Source organism: Strigops habroptila, chromosome Z, assembly GCF_004027225.2.
Source record: "Strigops habroptila isolate Jane chromosome Z, bStrHab1.2.pri, whole genome shotgun sequence".
NCBI lineage: Eukaryota > Metazoa > Chordata > Aves > Psittaciformes > Psittacidae > Strigops > Strigops habroptila.
In genome coordinates this window covers 98,353,620-98,379,910 of record NC_044302.2, presented here as the reverse complement: position 1 = coordinate 98,379,910, position 26,291 = coordinate 98,353,620, and the positions used below count along the sequence as shown (strand labels likewise).

At 41.5% G+C, this 26,291-nt stretch overlaps 1 protein-coding gene across 6 annotated transcripts in view; it reads left to right on the top strand.

Moving 5' to 3' along the window:
• LOXHD1 (lipoxygenase homology domains 1) overlaps positions 1 to 26,291 on the top strand; it is a 90,820-nt gene that overhangs the window by 30,298 nt on the left and 34,231 nt on the right. For all 6 annotated transcript variants that reach the window (XM_030470265.1, XM_030470261.1, XM_030470260.1 and 3 more), the window contains 8 exons: positions 1,745 to 1,861; positions 6,022 to 6,184; positions 8,949 to 9,103; positions 9,955 to 10,164; positions 11,597 to 11,720; positions 16,268 to 16,476; positions 21,132 to 21,317; positions 24,153 to 24,280. In XM_030470265.1, coding sequence (XP_030326125.1) covers positions 1,745 to 1,861; positions 6,022 to 6,184; positions 8,949 to 9,103; positions 9,955 to 10,164; positions 11,597 to 11,720; positions 16,268 to 16,476; positions 21,132 to 21,317; positions 24,153 to 24,280 — 1,292 coding nt within the window. The remainder of the gene's footprint in view (positions 1 to 1,744; positions 1,862 to 6,021; positions 6,185 to 8,948; positions 9,104 to 9,954; positions 10,165 to 11,596; positions 11,721 to 16,267; positions 16,477 to 21,131; positions 21,318 to 24,152; positions 24,281 to 26,291) is intronic.

The following is a 26,291-nucleotide window of genomic DNA, read 5'->3' as shown; positions in this document are numbered from 1 at the left end:
CCACATTGTTGTTATATGGCATGAATCATAAAATAAATCCCCAGTGTGATTCCTTGAAACCAAAGAAAAAGACTTATTTTGGTGGAGTTTCCACACAGTTTTTCATAATAGAGATTGCATTAACCCGTAAGTATAAATCTTAAACTGAGTGTTATTGTTATTCCTTTATTCCATAAGATTTATTTTAGGTTGAGTAGAACCTGAAACATCAGTACTTTTCTTAGATGAAACGAGTGGAAATGCAGTTTGTTCTCCAGATTTATAACATCATATTAACCTGTCCCCAAGCTTCATTCTGTCTTTGACAGTTCCTCTTGCTGCAGAAGACGGGGATGAAGCAAAATATATTCTTCTTTCACCTACTTGTGTAGAGCCATAATTTGGAGTTCAGCAGACCTTAAAAACAATTTGGGGATCTCAGAAAACAAAAACTGAGAATGGCCCATTTATTTTAGTGTTTTTAACTGCCTCTACCATTTTGTATTCTGCAAAAGAGGCAAAAAAGATTAGCAACTGGTCTCAGCTATGCTCCAAAGCGATGATTTGCTGGAGATGCCTACAGCAGAGTAAAGACCACTTCTTTTTTAACATGGATCTTTACTGGTCAATCATCACGTTATTGCTATGTATGGATTAAAAGCCTCATTGAAAGATTAGTATTTGGACAGGACAAAAGAGGAGAAAATGATTTCCCTTAGTACATACTTGTGTGCATGTGTGAGTTTTAGAAATTAGTTTGGATCGTTTAATTATTTTGCAATGAATCTTATGCTGTCTAAAGTCAGGACAGGGCTGATGAAGTCAAACCCAGTTTGTATGGAGTGTGAAACTCCTTGACTAGTGTGGTCAGTGTTACTACATTGATTACTGGTGTCTTTGCTTCAGTATGGGGCAATTCTGTCACCTGGGAAGCAAAAAAGGGACTAGTTCAAATTGAGATGTTCAGTTTTCTCATGTTTCCAAGAAAACAAGATTCCAAGTCCCTATGGATAGAAAGACAGCTCAGTGTGCTTCTCCTATGAGCAAAAGAGGTTTGCAGCCAGCCTTGTTTTGTTTAAAAGCCAGCTGTACAAAAACTTGCAGTGAAATAACCAAAAGCTATTACTTAAGAGTAAATACAATTTTTCCTGTTTAAGCCTTTGTAAGGGAGGTGACTTAAAAGTAATGAACTAGTTACAAATTAACTGGTTACTCAAGTAATAAGGTGAGGCATTAAAAAACCAGTATCCCCTTCATATGATAGTGACTCTCTTGACTTGCTCAGAATGACATTGGGATTCTCTGGCAGAACAGGAGAGATATGATATAAATATCATACGTTGACCTCAAAGCTGTTCTTCCAGTGTTTTAAAAGTGCATATAAATGTTTAAAAAGAAAAAGAATATAAAATAATAACTTAAAATGCATCAGTATTGCAATTTCTAAGCGATTACCTTCATTCCCACTCATACAGAGAAGCCTGAGCTGCAGGATTGCTGCTGTGCAGCCAAACCTATCTCATACTGTTGGTAATTTGTGTAAGGTAAGATCATCTCAATATTTGGAACAGAAGTTCAGGGATACCCTGTAGCTAAAATTCAAGTTAGGGCATAACTGACACCAACTCTAGTATTTGCTCCCCTGGAACTTCATACAGGCTGGAAAAGTAGGAAAAAGTAGTATATCAAATATATGCTGTTATTCAACCTATCTCTTTCTCTCTTTTTTTTTTTCTTTTTTGCATTTTTGTGTGGATGAAAAAAGCTGGAGGATGTTGGTGATGTTATTGAAAAGATACGCATAGGACACAAGGGCGGAGGGCTGAACTCCGGATGGCATTTGGACCGTGTTGCGATTCGGAGATTGTTGCCAAATGGAAAGGTAGGCTGCAAATCCCAGCACTCTGCGGTACGTTTCCGTTAGCAGCTGCTTCCCTTTCCCAAAGTGCATCTTCTGTACACAAAGCATGATTAACAGTGAAAAATGACTCTCTAAGGAACAATGCACACTAATGAACTTGCTAGAGCTGGGGATCTGGGGACAACAAACATGTATTACCATGTTTTATTCTTCAAATGTTGATTAAAAGATTCTGCAGTCATTACTTTTAAAAAAATGCTGTTTTCATTCTACCTTTTGACTAGCGTAGACTTATTCCATCCGGGCAGTGGATGGGAGCAAAGCAGTTATGTGTCTCCTCAACCTTTTTGGAGTCTTCGCTACTCTTTGTCTGGCGTGTGAAGGATCAATCTGCTTGCTGGGTTTAGAGGCAGTGGTATCATGACTTACTTGCTGGACTGAGAGGGGAGATGATTCCTGAGTTTGTACCCGTTGCTGTGCAAATGCAGCTGAAGAAGGAGGCGGCTGAGCAAACATCCCTGTGCTGCACTGCACCACTGTTGCTGGACATCTCTGAGTCCTCAAGGCTAGCTTAGATAATGGTTTTGGATGATGAAGGGATCAAAGCTTCATATTTTCATGTGTGGTTTTGTTATGAATAATCACAGGCAAGGAAGTGAGTGTACTATTTAAAAATTAAAAAATTACTATTGCTAAACACGGACAAGAAATAAATTCATCAGCCCTATAATTCTGGAAGAATAAATGCAGGGGGCCAGTACAACTAAGACAAGCAAAATGCTTGTCAGTGCAAGTCCCTGAATCCCTCATATAAAAACCATCAAGTTAGGTGCTAGGACTTTTGGTTGATTATGTCAACAGGATTAAGGCAGTGCAGCCAGATATGTCGTCTTGACCTTGTCCACCTAAGAAACTATTCCTTGGCCCTGCTTTCAGATCTTGGCTGTAGAAACAGGAATGAATCTGGCTGTAGAGAAGTTTGGAAGAAAATCACCTTTTCAGGACCAGTTCAGAATTGGAGCAGTAGCTGTGTTTGGCAGCACCAGAGCTCTCTCCTCTGTCTTGTACTTTCTCCACTTATTCCGAAGGGATGTCAGCTTTCATTTCCACCTCAGTGCTCAGGTGTGGCCCCTTCTGAAGTGACTTCTAATATCTAGTGTTGGTGTAAACATACCTAGCTCAGTCATGGTGAACCTACTTCTTACCTTGTTCATTCCATAAAAATTTCCAGGATATGTTTTACTCTTTTTGCCTCACGAGGGTCTGCCACAAACCTCCTCATCATGCTCAAGTCTGTATCCTCCTATACAAGCTTCTTCACAAGCCAATACCCTTTGATTCTTTATTATTATTAGCTTTTTGCCAGTCTGTTACTATCAGGCCATCTATCTGTGTATTGACTAACCCTTGCCTTGCACAACCTCGTTAAATTAATGAACAATATGACTTTTTTTTGAGATATTGTTATTGGTCATAGATTAGGGAAGGGAGATGCATGAAGGTATGGAAACCAAGACAGAAGAGATTCCTGGGCTGCCTCTTTCTATACCTACTGTTAACTGAGCACTTTGGGAGGCTCCTGAAAGCTCCATGTTGGGTGCTCTTCCATTACCCGAGAAAAGGTCTTGGGGATGCATGGCTCTGCCATCATTACAGCCACTGTAAAGGATGATGAGAAACCTGGAAAGGTGGAAGAAGGAAGGAAACCCATGAACAACTTAAAAATGGAGAGATTTACAATTCTGCTGATCTTTTGATTATGGCATGGGAAAAAAAGACGAAAGCAGAGCACTGCATGATGCCGCTGATCAGCCGCAGGATATTATGACCTGCCACAGGATAGCAATATGCTGCCAACGCTTCTAAAAGCTGTGCTACCTGATTAGACTGCTAAGATGGGTCTAGATGTATCTGTAATACTGCAAAAGAAAAATGAGGTCAGTAACTTTTCAGATTAAATTGAAAGCACTTGGGTAGGAAACGAGGATTGTTGCATGCCAGTAAAGCTCTGTCTTGGCATGCCAATTATATCTGATAATTGTATTTCATTTGTTACAACTTGGAGAAGGGCAAAGAACTGATTTTTAGCACACTATCATACCCTGCGTCTAGCTTTGGGCCAGACTCAGAATCTAATGAAAAAATTCTGTTCAGAGCTACAAGAAAATGTTACTGTGTGTAACATAAAGCAGCACACTTTACGTTACTTAAATATTAATGCAATCACTAACAAGGAAACTCCAATAAAGACTGTGGCAATGACATGGTGATTAACAATAATGATACAATTAACTCTTGCAGTAACTGCACATTATGCCCCACTGTGCAGACACTCAAGTCCCTAGATACCCTATTACCTATTATTAAACAAACAGTGTTCATATCAATGGCATGTACAGCCAACATTATGAAAGTTTAGGAGCAGTTAAAAGCTTCAGCGAGAGATGTGGCTGAAGTGGGATCTCTACCGGGATAAGAGAATTTAAGCATGAAGCATCATCTGGAAACCCCTCTCTTCCCAGGCTGTAGGTGGGGAGATAAGCACCGTTCATCAGCTCAGCATGCAGCAAGATAATACAGGGTAAGTGGTCAGACAGGCAGTGCAGAAATGAGAAGGCAGCAGTAATGGTGTGGCCAGTCAGTAGGTGCTGTATTTTGCTTCAACAGCCCAAGTAATACTTGAAAGTGAAATATATGAAATCATCTAAAGTGCTGCTGGTTTGTTTGACACAGTTTTGTACAAATCATGCTCCAAACCGCTTTACAGATTTAAACGTTGCAAGTCTGGGGTTAAACAGCAGCACTGCAGGGAGCAGCAGTGAGGAGGAGAAATGGTGTTTTGTTGACAGCAGAAGATTTGGGCTGTGTGGATTCAAAGGATGATTCTGCTGCAGAGCCAAAACACTTGATTATAAAAATCCCTTGGAGGGTTTCAGCTCCTGCAGATGAACTCATCTGTGATCTGTGCATGGTCATACAATGACCTGTTCATGCAAGGTTAGCAGTGACTGGAGTGTGTCTCTGATCTTAGACGCACAACTTATTCCTCCCCAGTGACCGAGTCAGAGAGGGCAGGATCTGGCAGCTCAAGGCAGTAGCACACACTGATAACAATATTCAAGATTGCTAGGGAGAGCTATTCCCTTCTTTTGTTATATATTAGTATTTTACTGTTTGAATAGTAAAAATAGTGAAGGAAGGACCCCCTATTAGTTTGATAAATAATTACATGGGAGTAATTAAGGTGGACAATATTCATGTGCATGTTATACATGAAAGTGCTGGCACATAGAGTAGCAGAAGAAAGTTCCTGTGCTGCTTAAGAGAGAAATTATGAAGTTGTCAGTAAGGAAAAGGCCATTTTTTTTTTATTATTATTATTCCTTTATTTAATGACTGTGAGATTAAAACTAACATTTTTTTTTCTGTTCAGACTTGTGGTCTCTGCAGCTTGCATGATGGCTCACACCCCTTTCTTTAATGGAGACATAGCCCAGGGTGCCCAGCACACGGAAAGCGTCCTGCATCTTACCATCTTGGAGGCCTTATGGGAGCCTCTTCTTAATGAGTAGTCTGGGATTAATTTTGTTTACAAAGTAGAAAACACATGTTCTATTGTTTTTGTTTGTTTGATGATAGAAATCATATTTGTTTCCACCAAAATGAAGTCAAAACAGAAGATCAAAAAATTAAATCAGTATTTTTCCCTCTTAATGCACGTATGGGAGTTGCCTGGAAATCAGCTTGAGTCACAGAATTATAGGGCAAAATCTTGAAGTACTGTCTCAGAAAAAAACCCCTACTAACTTCAAAGAGAATGCTGCCTGAATAAGGATAGAAAAGGGATTACAGGGTCTCAGTAAAACACGGCTTCAGCAGGAATGGTGCAGTCCTGATTTGCAAGATCAAAAACTGGGAAGGATTCATACATCCAGTCTCACGCAGCATTGGGAATACTGTTCTCTGCTTCTTGTCAGACTTCTCAGATGTCCGCTTTCTGGAGGAAATATATTTCTGTATACTATTTCCGATATGCATCTGCATACACATGCATACATAGAATCATAGAATCATACATGAGCTGAAAATCCTTGCCTGCATGTCAGAGTGTTTTCAAAGGGGAAATGCTAACATATGTTCACACTGTTTTGAAGAGATTATCTCTGTTGTGTTCACTTCAGGGCTCAGAAACTGTCACATTTCCATGTGAAAGATGGCTTGCAAAGTCTGAGGATGATGGCGAGATTGTCAGAGAACTGGTACCATCTGAAATTTTTACTGAAAAACTCATGAAGGATGGGACACTTAAGCAGATAGAGGAAGAAGTTGAAGACCCATTAGAAGGTAACATAATTCTAGGAGTAAGTAGGGACCTTTTAATCTGATTTTTTTAAAAATAAAACACATGTGGTTCAGGCAGATGCAATGCTGTTATGACTGTTCACATTTCTTTCCCTTTCTGTTCTCTGGCTTCTCTTATACCTGAAGCACTTCTGTGCAATAATACCTTATTTTCCTGTAGGCCATTTATAAACCTATCACAGACACCCTTTCACACAGACATAGTTTGCACATCTCCTCTAATGCCTAATAAAATTCTTCCATCTTCTCTTCCAGGCTCTGCAAACATTTGTCCAACTTCACCCATAGTGTACACTCTGCCCCTTCCTTTTCTACCCTACCAGTCTGATTTACACTCCTCTTTCCTCCCAAAGTTTGTTTTCCTGCTGCTCTTCAGGTACATATGGATACTCTCTAGAAATGTAGCTCTAGGCAGCCACTATCACCTCATTAGATTGCCCCTGGGAAGGAGAATAATTATTCAGTTCTGAGCCCATCTTACAGGGTTCATATGCAGTGTTTGGCCTTCCTGGTAGCTGAAGCAACTGAATAAGAACTCAAGTTTCATCCTAAACTCGTTGCTTCTCTGTACGTCCAGCTGTTCCTAAGTATTTTTCCTCTAGGACCTACTTTTCCCACCCTGAACTCCTCCTGCGCTTGAAAGAAGTCATGAACCTTCTTACACCCTGAGCAGAGCAAATTGAATTCAGCTGCCATTTTCATTCTTGGTTTTTGTATCTGGCAACAAGATGATTCAACAGAGAAAATAATTTCTCTCCCTGTTTCTTTTCTCTCAGAGTCTGATTTACATTTACAGTATACCATTGTCAGAGTAGAATTTAGATGGTTTCTAAGCGTTTTCCATTGCCAAGGGAAGAGGTTCCTTATTGTAAGGAAGGCTGGAGCCTGACCACTGTGCCCTTAAAAGAAAGAAGTGCGCTCTTTCGTCCTGTTAGGAACTACATGTGAGATTTTTTTTCCTGCAGAGGCAAAGACAGTTTTAATATCAGTGAGTAAACGCATCACTGCTAGATGCCTGCATGACATTTTCTTTAATTTACTAACTTCTGTTGCTTTACCTGCCCCATCCCCAGGCTTGGAGCAACCTGGTCTAGTGGAAGGTGTCCCTGCCTGTTGCTTTACCTGCCCCATCCCCAGGCTTGGAGCAACCTGGTCTAGTGGAAGGTGTCCCTGCCTGTGGCAGGAGGTTGGAACTGGATGAGCTCTAATGTCCCTTCCAGCCCAAACCATTCTGTGATTCATTCTATGATACCTTGCATTAGTTACTATGTGTTAACTAACCTAGATGACTATTTTTTATCTTCCAAACGCAAAGATTTAAACGAAGTTTTACAACCTATGGAATAGGATTTTTGGATAACTAACGGTTGCTTTTGGTTGGGAGCTAGAACTAAGTTTGGGGACTTCTGCTTTAGATATAAAATATCTGGGATGGAACTAAATCTTCTTCGTCTTCATGAGTCCTCACACATCCTGGGCTGTGACACAGTCTAAATGACAATGGAAAATCAGCTTGTGTTATTCTGAGGATCATTTGTTATATAGTAGACTGTATTTCAGTCTTGAAGGTGTCCACAACTGGCAAGTAAAAACCAAACAGGGATGCACAGAGTAGACTCTATTCATTGCTTTCTTCATTATTAGTATAACAGTTGTCTCTTAAATATTAAGCTATAACACCACAGGACATAATGTGAAGAGGCAAACCAGAAAACCTGGAATTGTACCTAGCCTGTTGAACAGTCTCAGGTGATGATCCTGATCCATTTCTTAGAGAAATCAGTGGAAATCCTTCATGGACAATGAAGCAGAATTTTCCCTGTGTTACTGGGAAAGCTAGGTACAGAATAAAAAGACAATATAGACATTTTATTTCATGCTGTTAACATACAAAGAAGAATCATAACTAAGACTTTGTGCCTTTTTCCCATTTGCATTGCCCTGGAATTTGCAAGGAGGCATTCTCCAAGGCTCATATGACACCACGGTAATCAGAGACTTGTATAGTCCCTAATTGTTTTCCTGGAGAGGATGCTTTCAGTAACTGTTTGTTTTCGCTGTGTAATTGAGAAAAAGAGTAGCAAAATAAAAATAGGAGTATTTAACAGGTTTAGTAAAGCACATTACTAAAGACTTGATGGGATTTTATTGGATCATCATTGAGCAAGCTAAAGAGAAAGGGTGCTTAAACAGTACAGCTCCAGCACTTCCTTAATTAAATACTGTCTCAGCAAAAGGACCCAGAAACCTGTTCTCTTTCTGTTTGGGGAATTTATAGAGATACATGCCATTAACTCTGGTAGTAATTGCACATCTAAATCCCTGGGGTTTTTTTATGGAAGATGGAGTATAAAGAATTCACAACACTGAATCACTTGTTGTCAGATGTATGTCCCTTGAGCCTTGGTATGAAAAGGTGCTCAGTTCCCTCACCTCTATTGACTGGACATCCAGTAATAACCATAATGATTCTTTGCATTTTTAACTGTGAACTATGTGATCAAAGCAATAGACAGACATTGATTAGATGGAGAAAAGGAAGGTCAGCAAATTTCAGCCCAGTGATTCCCCAGGCTTTGGATCATTACCAGAATCCTGGAAGCATAAAGCATATGGGATTTTAAGCCTCCAAGTACTGAGTGATGAGCAGAAAGCTTGGGGACTATTGTATTAGGTAAATTCAATAGCTAAGATAGATCTTGATAATTCACCTGGCCAGAAATCACGTCTCCTTTTTTTTCTGCAGTTCACACCTACAAGATCAGCATATTCACTGGAGATATCTATGGTGCTGGGACAGATGCTAATGTTTTCCTAAATATCTATGGAGATCTAGGAGACACAGGAGAGAGAAAACTCAGCAAATCTGAAACAAACTTCAACAAGTTCGAAAGAGGACAGGTACAAATGCAACAGCTTAATAACACTTTCCATTTCACAGTCTTTAACGTAATAAGTCCATGACTGTCTTTATAGTCTGCATTTTCCTATGAGGGATGAAATGATTGATTCCACTTACCATGTTCATAACCTTTTAAAATTATTTGTATGGATTCTCAGCTGGGTATTACAACCAACAGGCACTGCAGCAAACGGGTAGAGGATTTCGTGAAGTCATTGACAGACAAATTATGAGCTTGATCCATATAAACCAGCCTGAATTGTTAGCTGTAGGCTTGAGAGCACACAAAACCTGAGGTGTCTCATTCCCATAGCTTCTGTGCAACTGTGCAACGTATAAAGTATATATTGTAATTCACCACATAGCATGATAAATTGACGGGATCTAAACTGCAGCTGTGTTTGACAAAATAACTCCAAAAGTGGTTCTCTGTGGTCAGCCCATGAGTCATATTCACAGCCTCATATGGAGATACTTAGATATAATGATGACAAAGATTGTGGTATCTGGATTGCCCATACAAATCTTACTGTGTTAGAAAGGGAAATATACTTAGACTTAAAAAATCAGGATGTAAAATTCCAGGAATTCAACATTCTAATTGGTTTTAAAAGTGACATTTTGTGCAGCTCCCCTCATAGCAGAAGCAGGCTTCAAAACACTTCCCTGCAGAACAGTTTTAGCATACAGATATGCCTCTACAGACTGCTGCAAAGCTTTTAACCAAACACCATCATGTGAGACGGAATTTAAACACACATCATGCCCTGCAGTCTCCACTTGCTTTTGTCTGGTAGATGATCTGTTGAGAGGTCTTTAACAGAAGCAACTGCTGTTGAACACTTTGCAGGAGGACACGTTTACTATACAGGCTGTGGACCTTGGCATTCTGTACAAGATCAAGATTCGTCATGACAACAGCATGTTCAGTCCTGACTGGTTCCTGGATAAAGTAGAGATCCTGGATGAGACCACAGAGGAGTCGTTCGTGTTCCTGTGTGAGCGCTGGCTCTCTAAAAAGAAAGAGGACAAAAAGATAGAGCGTACTCTTTATGAACAGGTACAGTTATGGCTCAAAGCAGTGATCCCAACCCACTGCTATTAATGCAAGAAAAATGATTGAATATCCGGTTGAAGTCCAAGACAGCTCATTAGGGACTTAGGGGTTTTTTTGCCTGTCCAAAACGAACTTGTGATTTTCAGACAAGTGCAGAAAGTATGGCCACTCTCAGCCCAGTATCACTAGCTCTGTAGTTTGCAATTTCAACAGAAAAATCAAGGAGTCTAAGTGAGATTCTTCAGATGAGAGCCGAAGTACCTTGCTTATGCGCAGTAGAGTATATTTCCCTGTTGATCTCCTTGCTGTGCTCACAAAGTACGTTAGTTATGGGTCCCACTATTCAAAGTCCTAAAGCCAAAATATTGGGTCCCTTGACTTCATCCTCACCAGACTAGACAGGTTTATCTTTTCAGCTGCTTCTTCTACCACTGCCAAACATAAAAAGTCTGGTCTGTTTGCTGCCTCTCAAAGCACCAAATGTTCCTTATTGAAATGCCCTTTTTACTTGCACATTCTCTATTGCTTTATCAGGCTAATGTAGGTAATTGGAATTCGAGGTACGCGCACGAATTAAAATAGGCAAACAAGATTAATAGACCTCTCTTGCTTCTATACAGTGAGACATAATAAAGCAGCTGATTATAAGTCCATTGTATTTAAGGAGTCCACTTTGCAAAATACAGTGACATATTAATTGACAGTTACCACTAAAATTATCATCAGTGAGAATGGGGCAGACTCATCCTGAATACAACAGAATAGATATGAGAAGAGTTAAACCATGGATGAGTATTGCCATATGCTCCCTCACAAAATTGCAGCAGACAATGCTATGAATGCTTGTGGTCACACTCATCCTGTTGCCAATATTAATTCATAATGAGGAAAAGCTAATCACTTTTTTTTTAACTTTAATTACATGACCGTGTGGTAAAAGCCTCACATTTGTTGGATAATGGCATTAAGCACATCTGCAGTGACTCTTCAAATACAATAGACGTTTTGTATCATTCAGCTTTGCAGTACTCTCTCTCTCACGCTCTTTGAACTGTACCAGGTACTTTCCTCTGACACCTTGGTGTGTGCCCTGATAAGCAAATCTGGCACTGCTCCATTTATCTGAATTTTCTGTGGCTATTGCTCACACAGGTAGCAGAGGAAAAGTCACAACACGACATTAAAGTCTATTAGGCCCATTATATTTTCTTTTATTATAACACACATCCAAAATGGCCTGTCAAGGTTACCAACAAAGTAAATAAATGACCTGCAGTAAATTACAAGTCACATTTAGTTGAGCTACACTGAGCAAAAAGCTACCTGGGGAACTACAGGGATTTCTTCTTACGTTGTTCTGGGAGGCACATGGGAACAGCTGACAACACTTGAGCACTCAACCTCATTACCCTCCCCTACATGCCTTTGCAACTAGAGCTATGACGGCGAGCGGAACAGCCTGGATGGCTCATCTCTCAGCCTGTCAAGTCAGGATAGCAGTGGCAACCTGAAGGAAACGAAAAAATCCAGCTTGGTCAAGGCGGCAGAAGAAGGATCATGTAAGCAAGCACTGTGATTGCTTGTGTGCATGTGTTCTTGGCTTTCAGTGCTTGAGAGGCTGCGTTCGTCCTGGTGAAGAGCAAGGAGAGGCAGAACAGCAGGTTCCTTCTCTTCAACTTCTGTTGTGGCTGCTTTGGAAATGCTCCATCAGTGCTTGTGTTTCTCTATGTGCTGCTTTTCCTATAGCTCTCCAACCCTAAAAGTGAAATAAGCCATGAGGTTCACAGCAACTTCAGTGTTTCCAGCCCTCTTCTATCTCTCCTGTGGAAATCTGTGGTGCTATAGCTTGTCAGAATTAACTTCTTCATCACCAGCAGATGTAAGCTCTCCAAAGAGTCGGATGCTTTGTACAGTGAAACAATAGGGTTATGTAGGTGGTTATTCAAGGGTACGCTGTTTTCTGTCACGGTGAGGTAAAATGCACAGGGGACTTCTATGGGCAACTGCAATGGCAAATCATGCCCCTTAAATGCCTAAAGTTGGATGAGACCATCCACACCAGCCAGTGTGGAAAAGCAGCTAGTCAACAACATCCATAGGACCTCTTCAGAAAGAAACCCACTGACCTGAAGAACTATACTACCTCTTCCTCCTCCTCCACTACAACCGCATTAAGGACAGCAATTCAGAGGTGGGGAGAAGTGACACTAGCCTCTGATCAGTGGGGTCTGATAGAGTAAAGGGAAGCATTTATGCAAATTTTGTATAATTTTGTCTGAGATGTCCTTTAAAGGATCCAAAGCTCTTTGCAGTGAGAGGGGCAGTAGATAAATCAGATACGTTATCACCAAAAGAGCCTCCCTTGAACTATCAGAGGCTTTTTCCCACATGATCCTTTTAAGTAGGATAAAGCTGATATCGTGTTGCTGATATCAGCTTTTTTCTCCTCCTTTGACCTACTCAAGATGGTATTTCATGTAGCATATTAGATCTGGATTACCAAAGACAGCTTTGAATTTCTTGTTTGCCACATTTAAACCATCTCCCCTTTTTTCACGATCAGGCTAGTAATGCCTCCTGACCAAGGATGTTTATTTAACATTAATTGAGATATTATTTGCTTTAGAACCCTTAAGATTTTTTTCTTAAAACACATAGCTGCATCACACCAGCTGTTGTGAGATATGGGAAGCTGAGCAAGAGCACAGATAAGTCTCTTGGCTCTCAGAAAACAAGCTTCGACTGAGAGTGCTCAAGTGAGCTTGTTCTTTTCTAGAAGTGGTCTGTCTTATACCTGGGCAGAGGAGCAGGTTTTGCAAGTGCTCTCACTGACAGACAGGGAGTCCATGAACTGTGGACTGAGTTTTTCTGCTCAAATAACTGATAGAAACTGTTGGTGGCTTTAATGAGAGCTGCATCTTTAGGGTCTGGTTCCAGAGATAAGGCAAAGCTGACTGTATGGATTGCATCTTGTAAAAAGTGAAATATGCTGGACTGTGTCTGCAAAGGCCAGCTTTCATGCAGGGAGACTAGTTATGCTCTGGTGCTGCGGGTAGGAAGTGGGAAAGCTGTGCATGTTTTGTTCCTACCCTGGCTGTGAAGGAAGCCTGGAAGATCAGTGTCCATCAACTGAAGTTAACCTTAGCGGAAAATTTCCCCAGTCCATTGGTATTTCCTTATAACTTCATTACCACATAGGCTTTTTTCCTCTGTGTTTATATACCTTTTTATTAACTACCTCTGTGTTCCAGGACAATGACTTATCATCTAAATTACACCTACAGTTTGTTGTCGTCCTCCATGGGGTTTTTTAGGTGTATGACTAAGATGTTGTGCTGTAGGAAGTAACTGGGCAGCAGTTGAGTCATGGTTGCTGTCTGCATACATGCTCTTAGTCCACAGCAAGTGCCAAGTAATTAAATTTATCTTAAACTTCCATGGTAAAGCAAGTGTAAAATGATGTAATTTGGCTTAAGAGTTTAAGATAGCTTTCACTGACATGGTCCAAAGGAATTCACACAAATGGTTACTGCAGCTCAGCTGATACGCAGTAGCTTGTTGTGACGTGATATCTGGGTTGCATGTCCCATGCCTTTAAGTTGTGAGGCAGACATAATGCTGCATGTTGCTCAACCTGGTCTGCAACCCGTGTGTCTTGGATCAAACCTTCTTTTGTAATCCCATATTGTGCTCAAGTGGAAAATAAGTGATTCCCATGTTCCTTCTGATATTACTTCTGTGGTGAGACAATGGATAACATCTGCCATGTTGGCATTCCATGCAGTTTCACAAATAATGGGTAAAACATCAGCATCTCCCATGAGAACCCCTCTCCATCACAGCTAGGACAGTTCCCATCATCTCCTTTGTGCTGGGTGGTCTTTCTCTTCTGAGTTCTGGAGTTTCTCATCAACACTATCTCTGTTGCAGTGACACGGCCTCATTAAGGAAACTGCATCCTGAAGGAATGTCAGATAAGATGGACTGTGTGAGCCAGACAGCCACCTCCTGAGCTGGATAAAAACCCAGCTGCTAATTAGTTGATTAGAGGAAGTGGTACTGGGAGCTGCCTGGGAAAGGGAGTGACAGTTCAAGCAGCCCAGTTCTGACTCTCCCATGCTCGAGATGGTGAATACCTTTGGGGCACAGGAGGCAATGTGGGGATGGAGGGCAGCGAAAGGCCCTGTTGACTAGGAACCTGCTGGAAACAATGTGGTCTGTATCCCTAATGAAACCCAACCTTCTGTGGGGGACATGTGTGCCTTCAAACAGCATGAACCCTGCATAGGGGCTCAAGGAAACAGGGCAAAGGAAGATGGGCTGAAGGACCTGTGTTGTCCTGCTGTGGCCTCAGATTCTACCTTCTTCTGTGTTTGAAGAAGTAGAACTATGAGTCCCAGAGAAAGAGGGAGACAGTGGAGAGGGGAAATAAACAAATTAAAGGATTACTCTTCTAGTTTTTAAAAGAAAGAACAGCAATCAGTGTTTCCTGCTGTTTCCTGAAACAGTGTTTCCTGAACTTACTGTACATCTCTGTATCTGTTATTTAAAGTGGGAAATGATAATTTCTCATACATCTCATTTTTTCTACCAATGTTTCAAGTACTTTGGCTTGAGGATGCAACATCAGTTGGAAATGCTTGTAGTTCTGTGAATTTATTCTGGCAAAGGAGAACAGGATAAAAACTGTATAAAAGAAAGTTCTGTCCCTCTTCATAATATACTTTGTTTAAAAGAGGGGTGTGGGGCTGATCTAAACATGATCCTTTGATATATTCTTACAAAATTTGTCTTGCCTAAAGCTAAACTCTTTCTTCTCCTAATACTGTCAGGTCCAATGACTACTTTGTGAAGAATGCATTGCATATCATTATGCTGATGCGCACACTGAAATGTAAATGATACTATAATGGGGAGAATAAGTCTTGCCTAATCATCAGTTTATTTTGTGTTGGTACACAAAATCCTCAGACTGGGGCTGAATGAATCTCTCTGGGTTCTGCTCTGCCCAGAGGTAAGAACAGATTTGGTCAGCATGATTTCATGCCTTCCCTGGTATTGCACACATATTCTGAGCTTGACGTGAGTTTCTAGTACAACCCCCACCCCGAGAATGTTGTTAGTCATCATAAAGCAAAATTAGATACCAATCCCAGGTGATCTGAAAGCCAACCAAGCCTTTTTAATTCAAAAAAGTGATGATGAAGCCAGGCTGAATTTCGAGTCTGTGACAAGGCAAGTTTCAGAGCTCTGAGTCTTGTCAGAACAGTTTGAAGAGCCCTGCACAAATGTTCTGAGTATTTAGCGTCTAATTCTGCGCCGCCTGCTCGGCTTACCCAAATGAGCCTTTGGAAAGCAGTTGAAAAGCAGTCTGGCACTTCCTCCCTTTCAGCAGCTGAACTGAAATGTCTGAAAACCACAGAACAACCTGCTAAGTCCCAAGCCTTGGCCTGAAGGTTTTTATCCTGAACAATATCATTACTCAATGTATAAAATTATTGAGTGGCCTACCATTAATACAAGGATTGTTCGCAGTTTGCCTGGATTTGCAAAGGGATGCTGAAACCCTGAGCTGCCCCATAGCTCACGGCAGTCCTTGAATGATGCACAAAGGAGAACATTTGCAGTTGTACTGGGACACTCACTCAGTGATGGTTTACCTTGGAGTCAGCATAGATTTATTTGCCTTTATTGAACAGTGAACATGAGATCACTTTGGTCTAATAGCCTATTTAAGATTTAGTTGCTCAGTCTCATCTTCAGGAAGGTCTCTTGGTGTAAATAAAAATTCAAGCCCTTTGCTGTTCTGTCAGCTATTAGTGAGAAATCTGTGCTTACAACCTCCTTGCAGCCAATAGGATTGTCTGGGGAAATTAACCCTTGCAGAATTCAGTCCCAAGTGTGTATGGTAAAGTAGTCTCCCGTGCACATTTGTAGGCCAGTGCTGCATGGTGTTATCCCTTCTCCGAATGAGCTCAATGGAATGTGAACCTATTTAGCATGCGCGACTGCTCCCCCTGATGGGATGAGTCCCTGGTTTTCTGAAGTCTCATGTAAATGCATATGTGTGTGCGGTTTCTGATGACCAAACCTCTGTTTGTTGCAGTGATCCCATACCACATCACTGTGACGACGGGCACTGAGTACGACTCCAGCACCGACAGCCGAGTGTACATCATCATCATGGGTCCTCAGAAAGTGCAGACTGAGAGGCTGTGGCTGGATCTCCCAGAAGGAAAAGACGAGTTTGCAGACGGCTCTGTAGAGAAATTCTCTGTTTGGGGCCTAGATGTTGGGGAGATCAAAAAAGTGGAGGTACTTTGTGAAGGCAGCATGAGTACTGAAGGCATACACATGGCCAAAGAAAGCACATGTTGCTGTTATTCTTAGCTGTGAAGGGAAGGCACTTGGGTCAAAAAGGACTGTAAACAGGGATGTGCTAATGAGATTTCTCATGTGTCTGAACCTGAAAATAAGTATGCTCTATACCTCACAAAAACCAAGATCCTTGAGAGGCGGAAGGTAATCTTGAATTATAAGGAGGTTGTAACATGTCCCAGTTTTGTCCCAGCTCTGGCGCTGTATTTAGTCAAGCCCTTTTACTGATAGATGCAATGAAGGTTCACAGGATGCAGTCCTCCATCAGTCTTTTTCCTAGTTGATTTTACTCTCCTTCCAGTTGGGTTTCATAAATTGTGCCTGAAGTGAGAAACACATCTTGTATAATTTTCTAGCTAAACATTAAAATTGTTTTCACAGCTTGGAGGACCCAGGCTCAGAGAAGAAAATTAATCATTGCTCATAAGTAACGTGCACAAATAGATTTCGGTACAGGAGCCATTTTTTCTGCTATGGCTCAGGGAGACAGAATTTGCATAGACTTTCCATCACTGAGCTTAAACTTCACATGAATCTTCCAGAGCATTTGCGTACATCATTCTTGTTTCATATGGCAGTTCCATCTCTTTGAAAGCCTGCTCCAGCCCCTCGCCTGCTGAAACCCACAGCATCTCAGAACTTCAAGACGCTATTTAGTTTTATTTTTACCCCATGCTTTGTGTTTCAGTAAACCTACATGCTGATGCTTGTGCTTGTGTATTTGGTAGATAAATGAAAAAATATAGAGAAATCCTAAGTAATTAAAAAATCTTTGGAGTTGTATATCCTCTTGTAGCAGCTGATAGACTGAAGCACCCCCATTAGTTTTCATTCAAGCAATGGATTCTGAGAAGTTTCCTTGAGAGGTTTCCATATTTTGAGTTTATCATCAAGCCATTTCCTTAATGCACTCCAAGTGTCTGGTTATTATGAGTGTTAGTGGCACTTTCTATCTGGCCCATCTCTAGGTGAAACTTTGAAAGTGAAGCAAGAGCATAAATCCTTCTGTATGCACATGGAAAAACCGTGGGCTGGAACAGAAAACCCAGTATAACCCCTCAGCGTCAGAGAGACAAAATGAACACGCTGAAGAAAGAAGTAAAAAGGGATGCTGGAAAAGAGATTGTGAGTAGGGCGAGGAGGGGGTAGAGAATAGGAGAAAGTAGGAGCAGACACTTGGAAATAGGCAGAAGCAGAGGATTACAAACAGGAAAGAAGATAAAAGGTTGTAAATGAAATGCAGAGTTAGAAAAAGAAAGAACATGTAGCTTTCAAGCTGGCGATGGTCTTCTGCACTCTTTCAGCCCTATCCTCAGTAATCTCACCAGTCTGCTGCCTCCCTCTTGCTCATTTTCCCTTTTAGTTTGTAACCCCCTCCCTAGCTTGTAGCTGGAGGAGCCATCTGCTCCTGGCCTTCTGCTTTCCTTCATGCAGTGCCCTCTGCTTGGAAGGTCCCTTGTTGTTGATCCATGTCCCAGCAATGACATTGATGTGCCAGTCTGCTGCGGTTGCCGTGGAATCAGTCCATATTCTTCTTGTACAAAATTGCAGTGTTCAGGGACATTGCAGAAAACTGGTAGTTATCTACTTGGGAAAAGTGAGGAACAGTTTGTTCTCAGATTTGGCATTTGGCCACTTCTGGAAGAAGGCAAGAAGTTCTGAATACAAGTTACCATGTGAAAATAGCAGAACATGGGGATTAAGTTTTCAGAAGCCCTCTGTATAACCCAGGCAGCAGACTGCAGGATTTAGTAGGATCGTAAGATTTGCAGCATGATGCCACTTCTGCTTTGGTATTATTCTCCTGCTGCAAATATACTTTAGTGAAAGCAGAAACAGTGAAGTAATTTGAAAGGGGCTCATTTATACCTGTCTTGTAAGCCTAAAGGTATCATATTTACTACTGGGGTACTTTAACAGGTACAGTGACATGAAAATAAACAATACATATTATTCAGTAGGCACTTTATACCGTGTTCTTAAGTTTTAATATTTCTTCCCCTAATGAACGAAAGTATCTCTGTTCATAGACTGCTGTTGCTGCAGAGGCACAGGTATGTTGGGAAGAGTCTTTCACCGTTCTCCATTTCTAAACCACTTCTGGACTTTTGGTTCAGAGCCTTTCTCAATCACAAGCACAGCGTAAAGCCAAGGACGTACAAATGTTTCAAGTCCAGCCCTTCACTGGCTAAGGGCATGATCATGGAAGACCCTGAGGTCACTCTGGTATTCTCTGTGCTTTGCACATTAAACAGGAAATACTTTTTTTTTTTTTTTAATTCTTTTATCTTTTATTCTTTTATCTTTTCCTTCTATTTCAGGTTAGAGACCACTCAGATTGTCTCCCATTTCCCCCTGTTGTTGCACTTAGTTTCTTTGTGACTGTGAGCTGTTCGGTGTGAATTGTGCATCTTAGTCTTGGTGATGTGAGGTACTCAACAGTCCTTCAAGGACAGTAGGAATGAGTTACAAAGGTTTTCAAACAGCATTTGAAATTCTGTCATTCTGACTTTAGCTTGAACATCTCAGCCTCAAACAACTTGTGATATTGGTACACATGTCCAGGCTACGCTGCTGGTGTGGCCGTGGCTTTTGAGAGATAACTCGCTGTATTGGCATGGTGTATTTACAGAATCACTTGGAATTGATAAACAAATCCCAGTGCTCTGCTCTGAAAGTCCAGCCATAAGGAAGGCTCAGCACTGGGTGAATTTACCCCAAACTTTACAACACTGTTCTTGAGGCCCTTGGAAATCTTGTGTGCAGGTTTTTCAGGGCAGCTGGAAGTGCAGGATGCTTTCTTCTGTCCAGTCATTGATACCAAAGAAGTTCAAGGTTGCTGTGAAAATCTGGTACCTAGCAATGTCTTGGAATGACACTTTAGGAGGGAGCTGTAATGAACCCAAAAGAGCAGCAGATTTTAATAGGCTCATTAGAATTTTCCCACCAGCTGCTTTGTCCCTGCTTCACTGCAGAGCCATTGCCCTGAACTTTTCACATTGCCCTGTCAGTGTCATCCTGCAACAGGTTTCAAGAGGCTGTGTTCAGACTCTCAGAAGGGCTGTGGGTTTGGAGGAGGGCAGCCAAGCTGGCAGAGAGGCAGTGGGAATGCAAGTGTTCTATTCCCATTCACCTCACACCCCAAGAATCTGAGAATTAATGCATCCATTGTAGACCTGTATTTCCCTGGTGGTTAACTCTAATTTTCTGCAGCTGCACAGACATTAGTATAGTAATAATACTCCTAACAGCAGTGATGGCTGAGACAGTCAGATAAAAAAGACCATTTGTTTTTTGAGGAAAAGAGAGACACCATGGATACATCACCCTAGATGAATCTGTTATTAAAAATCATTTTGCAAGCAACCCTAAATATCCTAATAATTTCAAAACAAAACCGGTGAGAACTAAGGACCTCATTTTCCTATAAATGACAGAAACAACACCTGCTCTGAAAATAATGAAGTGCAGGTACCTCTTTTATTCTACCTTTTATGTACAGATAGCTCACTGGAATGACTGGCTGACGGAGTTTCATACATCAGCTGGGATACAGAATTATGCTTATAAGTCTGCCTCAGGATGAATTCCTTATGTTCTTTAAGAGGGACACATGCAGTTTCTTGGAGAATTTGGACCATCATTCTCCTTTTCCTAATGATATTCCTGTAGAAACACTACTTATTGCTCATTATGGCCCTTGCCAGAATCAGCTCCAAGGTGGGCTTGGACTTTCCTAACCTCATCCCTGCACACTTGAGCAGTGTCTCTATTTCTCCAGGTTCACTGACCCTCCTGCCACCTCTAGTATTCTTCCTTTTTCCATGTAGGTTTTGTCAGGAGCACCTTGTTAATCCATGAAGGCTTCTTGCCACTCTTGTATGACTTCCTACTCTCCAGGATGGACCATTCTTTAGCTTGGAGGAAGTGGTCCTTGATAGTGGAAGATCAACCAGCTACAGATGTAAGCTCCATCTGTTGGCTCCTACACAAACATGGAGCTTTTGCAGTTAAAGTAGATGGGAAGCAGAGAAACAGCCTGATATGTATAGTTGACTTAGACTTCCTTAGAGGGAAGGAGTGTTTGAATAACACATGTGGGTGTTTGCCTAGCTGTGTCTTTCATCTTAGCTATGAAGCTTTGGATAGTCACTTCTAAGTGTTGCAACAGCAGTGGAAGGGGTTAGAAAGATGGAGAAATTGGCCTGCAGAGATCAGCAAATTAGCAGGTAGAGGTCACTGGAGAAGGAGCAGAGCAGTATTAGACTGGAAATGTTTTCATGTAGGTCAATCCAGTCTACCTTTCTTAATTATGGGACTGGCAGTGTCCTGCCTTCCCTCATGCTCAACAGCCCTTGACCTGAGCTTCCTTGTCCAAATCAGCTGCTATGTCCACTGATGCCTCACCTGTTGGGCACCAATGGCATGAACTATTTCACGGCTCCCTGCATTCCACTCTGGAAATGGTTTGTATGATGGTGTGTGTAGTCAACACTCTTAGTCCTTCATCTCTGGTTGAAACATCCAGTCAGGGTCTTTCTTCCCAAGAAATCCCCTTTAACAAGCAGATGCTTTCTCACTGACTCTCTCAGGTGGGGCACGATGGCGCTACCCCTGAGAGCTGCTGGCTGGTGGAAGAGCTTAACATCGTCGTGCCCACCAAAGGCGTCATGTATAACTTTGTCTGTAAGTGCTGGCTGGCCAGGGACAAAGGCGATGGGCTCACCTCAAGAATCCTCAACATTCTGGATGCAGACTGCGTTAACACTGGCGTCAAGGTAGGCTCTAGGCTCATCTTTGGCTGTTGCATGGACCTGTGCTGATGTAGGTTGTGATATATGCGTGTGGTTTGAGCCTTTTATTTACAGAGGTTTTGTTTGTCATTTCTTCAGCAAAATCTTTAGGAGTGATTTAGCATCATTACCTCCTAGAGCACTGATTAGTAACACTGAATGCAACCATGTTATAGACAGAAGGGCAGGGTAGGGCAGAAGAGGTAGGACACAGATCAGCAGCGTGTTCTCATTTTGTCACTGCACTTCGAGCACCCACCTTGTCACCTCATACCTATGGAGTGGGAGCAGCTGCAACATAAACACCTTCGTGCAATCTAACTCCATCATGTTTTGTTTGAGGACAATCTTCCAACTCGTCAGATTAGAGTAGCAGAGATGTTTTAGCCTCTGTACAGCGTGGCTACATAGAATCGTAGAATAGTTTGGGTTGGAAAGGACCTTAAGATCATCTAGTTTCAACCCCCCTGCCATGGGCAGGCATGCCCCACAGTAGACCATGTCACCCAAGGCTCTGTCTAACGTGGCCTTGAACACTGCTGGAGATGCTTTTCTAGACAGGATAGGGAAACTGAATTCGGTTAGAAAGTAAGAATAATTGGAAATGTTGAAACACAGAGATATTTGTAATCTTTATGTTTGAAATTAATAACTAATTAAAGTTGAATAAGCAAGGGGAAAAACCCCAAACCCTATACAGTCATTTCATCCATATATATGAAATTTGAAGTAATGTGTGCCAAGCCATATTTCAACCAAGTGCAAATAGGAAAGCTGAGCTACGCTGATTTTGGATGTAAGATTTATAGCTGAAATAACAGTCTAGATGAATGGGACAATAATACTGTGTTTAATACCTGTATGGCAATTTAAAACCTCTATAGCTGTGTTTCTATTTACAGTAAGGTTACACTTTCATAGTACATTATTTTTCTTTACGCTGCTCTTGATTCCCAAGCTAGAGATACTCTCCTGAAATCTGTCTTGTTCCCCAGACGCATGAAAATGTGATAACATTTTTAGCACCTCTGAAGGATTCAACAACTCAGTGCAGGCTTCAATGTTGGAGTTGACCTAAGAGGGAAAAAAAATCCCTCACTTAGACTGAATACCAAGGTTAAAACCTAATCTTCTAAAAACTTGCCATCAGTCGTTTAACTTCCTGGATAAGGTTTCCAAACTGCTATCGGTGAGCTGATGACTTGCCTGTAGATTGAAGTGGGTGTTAATGAAGACTTATGTTCAGTCTTCCTTTGAAAGCTTGATCCTGAATATTTATTTTCATAAGCATGCCAAAAGTAGACACATCTAACTAAATTTTTTCTATGATGTTGGGCCAGAAACTTGCTGAAAGGTTTGAAGGAAATCAGGGGAGATGCTTGAGATATGAAATCAGAAGTGTGCATTTGACTTTCTGATCAGTCTCCTGGTTGAGGGAATTTGGGACTCTTCCCTCGTAAATAGCTGTAGTTAGAAACTGAGTTAGATTATTCTTTTTATTATTGTTCAAAGAAGACTAATATGTTCAACATCTTTGGGAAAGTTAATGCTTTTCTGTTTTGCTTTTGCTTGACCCTTGCACAGCCATACATACCCATTTGAATTTAATTTTCTTCTTGGCTTGCTATTCCTTCTTTGTGCTTTAAATTTAATATTTGCCTTCCCATACATAAAGAAACTAGTCAATGTCCACCACAGTCATTAAAAACCCTTAATGCTTTGGTAAAAGAGTTTTTCTTCTCCTACCTATAGCAAATATGATGTTTTTCTATTAATTAAAATATGTGTAAGGATGAATATACGATGGACAGGTTACTCAGGATTGAAAAAACTTAAAAAATAATTTTTCTATGATGTTATTCCTTTACACTGTTTATGTGGCAATCACAATTCAGGCTAATAAAACTTGCACTATTTGAGACGTTTTGCTGGGGCAGTTTCTTGATGTTCTTCCACCTCTTGAATCCAGAGGTCTTGTTACCATAGGTGCAATCTTGAAAGCATCTAAGTGGCCTAACACTCTTAATGCCACTGACAGCCACTGGGACTTGCACGCTGCTGAAATATTTTATTCTGAATCTTACTATTCACATGTCAGGAGAAATGAACAAAGTTAAGCTAATAAGGTGAAAATGATGTAAAGCATCTTTCACAAATTGGTGTACCTTCAGTGTACAAGATCTGGGAACACCCTGTGTTCAAGGCTGCAGTGTGCATCCCACTGGGAAACAGTGATTTTTTTTTGCTTTAGACTGTGTTCAGATGTACAGACTTCAAACCTATTAGTGATGTTGGACTAAATGTGTCCAGATGGACCCAAACACTGGGGGAAAATATTTTGCAATCAGGGGAAATAAACAACTGTAACTTTGGGAGCTGTTTTTAAAAATGGCAAGAGTTTGGTGCGGTGCAGAGGTCTGGAGTGCTGGAAGGTAGCCGGGAGGAGATGCCAGCAGCAGATCCACCCATTGACATGAGGGTTGTGACTCCCGCGAAGAATCAGTTTACCAGGTCTTCATTGCTCCACAAGAATGTCATTGATAAAATGAATGTGTCTCTTTCTGAGTCTATCCAGGCTGAGAAAAATCTGCAGAGAAAGTCATAGATGGTGCAAAGAGGAAGATCCTGTAGCAAGTTTCAGTCTCTAACTTTGCTCCTGAGAGCCATGGTATGGAGAGAAGACAAGTAGCTGTGTTGTAACCATTTCTGGCAATGAAGGAGATCTCCTGCAAAGCCTATCTCACCTTTTGCCCAGACTTTTGTGTGGCTTAAAGACAGCTGTTCAAATGAGACATTCTGATTGTTTCACATCCTCACCAGGTCCTCTACGAAGTCACAGTTGTGACTGGAGACGTTGAAGGCGGTGGTACTGATGCCAGCATTTTCATGACTGTGTTTGGATCCAATGGGAACACCGAGGAGATGCCACTGGAGAAAAATGGAGACAGGTGCAGTAATTTCATAAGTTTTGTTGGTTAGAGGGGGAGTGATAATGGTTCAGTGTCAAGGCAAAGAGCACTTAGGGTTTTGATGGTGCTCCCACTGAAACACAAAGATAAACTCCCTTTGACTTTGTAGATTCAGAACTGGGCCTCTTGCAAATGATCTTGTAATGTAGTTAGCAGAGCAGAGAAAACCAGGTAGGCAGGGAAGCCATCCTTTGTCATTCGTAGAAGTGTTGTTTAACCTGTTCCTCAATGGCTTTAGAGATAAGCATTGTGGTGAACAAAAACATGAATTGTGAAGTTCTGCATCAGCTCCAAGAGGAACTGTGGACATTGCATGAAACCACAGTTGCAATTTCTGCAATGTGGGCATCTGCCCAGATGTGTCCATGTGGTGCGGAGACATGGAAATGGGCTGTGAGCTGCCCAGAGCACTGCACTGGGTGCTCTGATTTTAGTGAAACGGTGAAATCTCATGTTTTCTTCAGCAGAAACAGCTAACAAACACTGTACCCCTGGTCTGATGCCAGCACTTCTGTAAGCCAAAAAACCGCCACATGCAACAAATCCATTTCCTGATGCTTTCCTGTTCCTTTCTAGCACTTCTCTTGCTACAGAAAGCTTTGGCATGCTCAAGAATGAACATGGCACTAAAAATCTTTTAAAGACAGGCTTCATCAGGCTTAAATTTAATTAACTGGCTACTTCTGATCTTATTCAGCAAAGCATGTACAGGGTGTCAGGAGCGCTGGAGTATTTGGCCACAGGGTTTGAGCTCAGCTTGCTGAGGTGATGCTGGACTCTTCACCAGCTTCCTGGCGATGCAGCTTCATGTATCACATGTGGGCTGAGTAATTGAAGATAAGGCTTCCTGCACAGAGTTGCTTGCTCAGGGCATGTTTTACTTGCAGCTGTCATAGCAGAAAGCCAGAGCTCTTGGCTCTGCTCTGCATTACAGAGAGACATCCAACCTGTGGGGCAATGAACCTGAGTTACCAATGTGTCTGGCCGTTGGTGACATCCCCCTTTCAACATCCCAGGCTATCCCAAACTGGTCTGTTTTCCACTATTTTAAGCCCAACATTCAATTCTAATAGAAGGGAAAATGGACCACAGTTGTTTGTACTTAAAAATAAAGCTGACTTCACATCAGGGTAGGTCAACCAAAAATCTATAAAAGGGACTAAGGCATCTCCATCCCCTCAAAAGAGGGATTGCAGTTTTGATCCACCTTGCTAGGCAATTGACATCCCTAAGTTATGGCCTATCAAAACCTATCATGTTTGTCTATATGGGTGGGATGGACAATCTCTGATATAAGGATGTGAAAATGCAGTAAAGGAGAGCCATGCAGTTTGTATGTTATTAATTGCTTGTGTTGTTTTCTGCCAGTGGAAGTTCTGCAAAAGGTATTGGAAACTCACTGGGACTGCATGAAAAAGGAGGATATGTAAACCACAGCTGTTAATATCTTAATATCTCAGGATGCTGTGCTATTCTTTGAGGATGTACTGGCACATCTCTGCTAACTGGAGGTGCTCTGTATCATACCTGCAGCTATACACTAGCACCCTGTGCAGAGGACATGCATGTCCCGGGATACACATAACGCCTGTTTCCACACTGCTCCCACCAGTCTTCATCCAGCTGTTAACAACACAGGCTTCCCCTGGAGACATTTCACATGGAAATGTCTCCAGCCTTTGTGTGAGCAATAAAGGATGGGTGAGAGCCACTGCAACCAAATGGTAAAAAGCACTTCATCTTTATTGGGGCCATTCAGTGCCAATTCACTCACAGCAGCTTAGTGCATTACGAAGAATCGTCTGTCTAACCTGCTGCAGATTTAAGGCAATTTTAGGTACATTACTGTTGTTGCCAAGACCTCTGGGCAATAGACATATTTCTAAGTGCAGGCATGGGTAGAAAAGCTTAATGAAATCCCTCAGATAAATGCTTCTGTGTCCTGGAAAAGGAATAGCAGCAGTCAGCTTGTCTGGTACTTCTTCCTTTC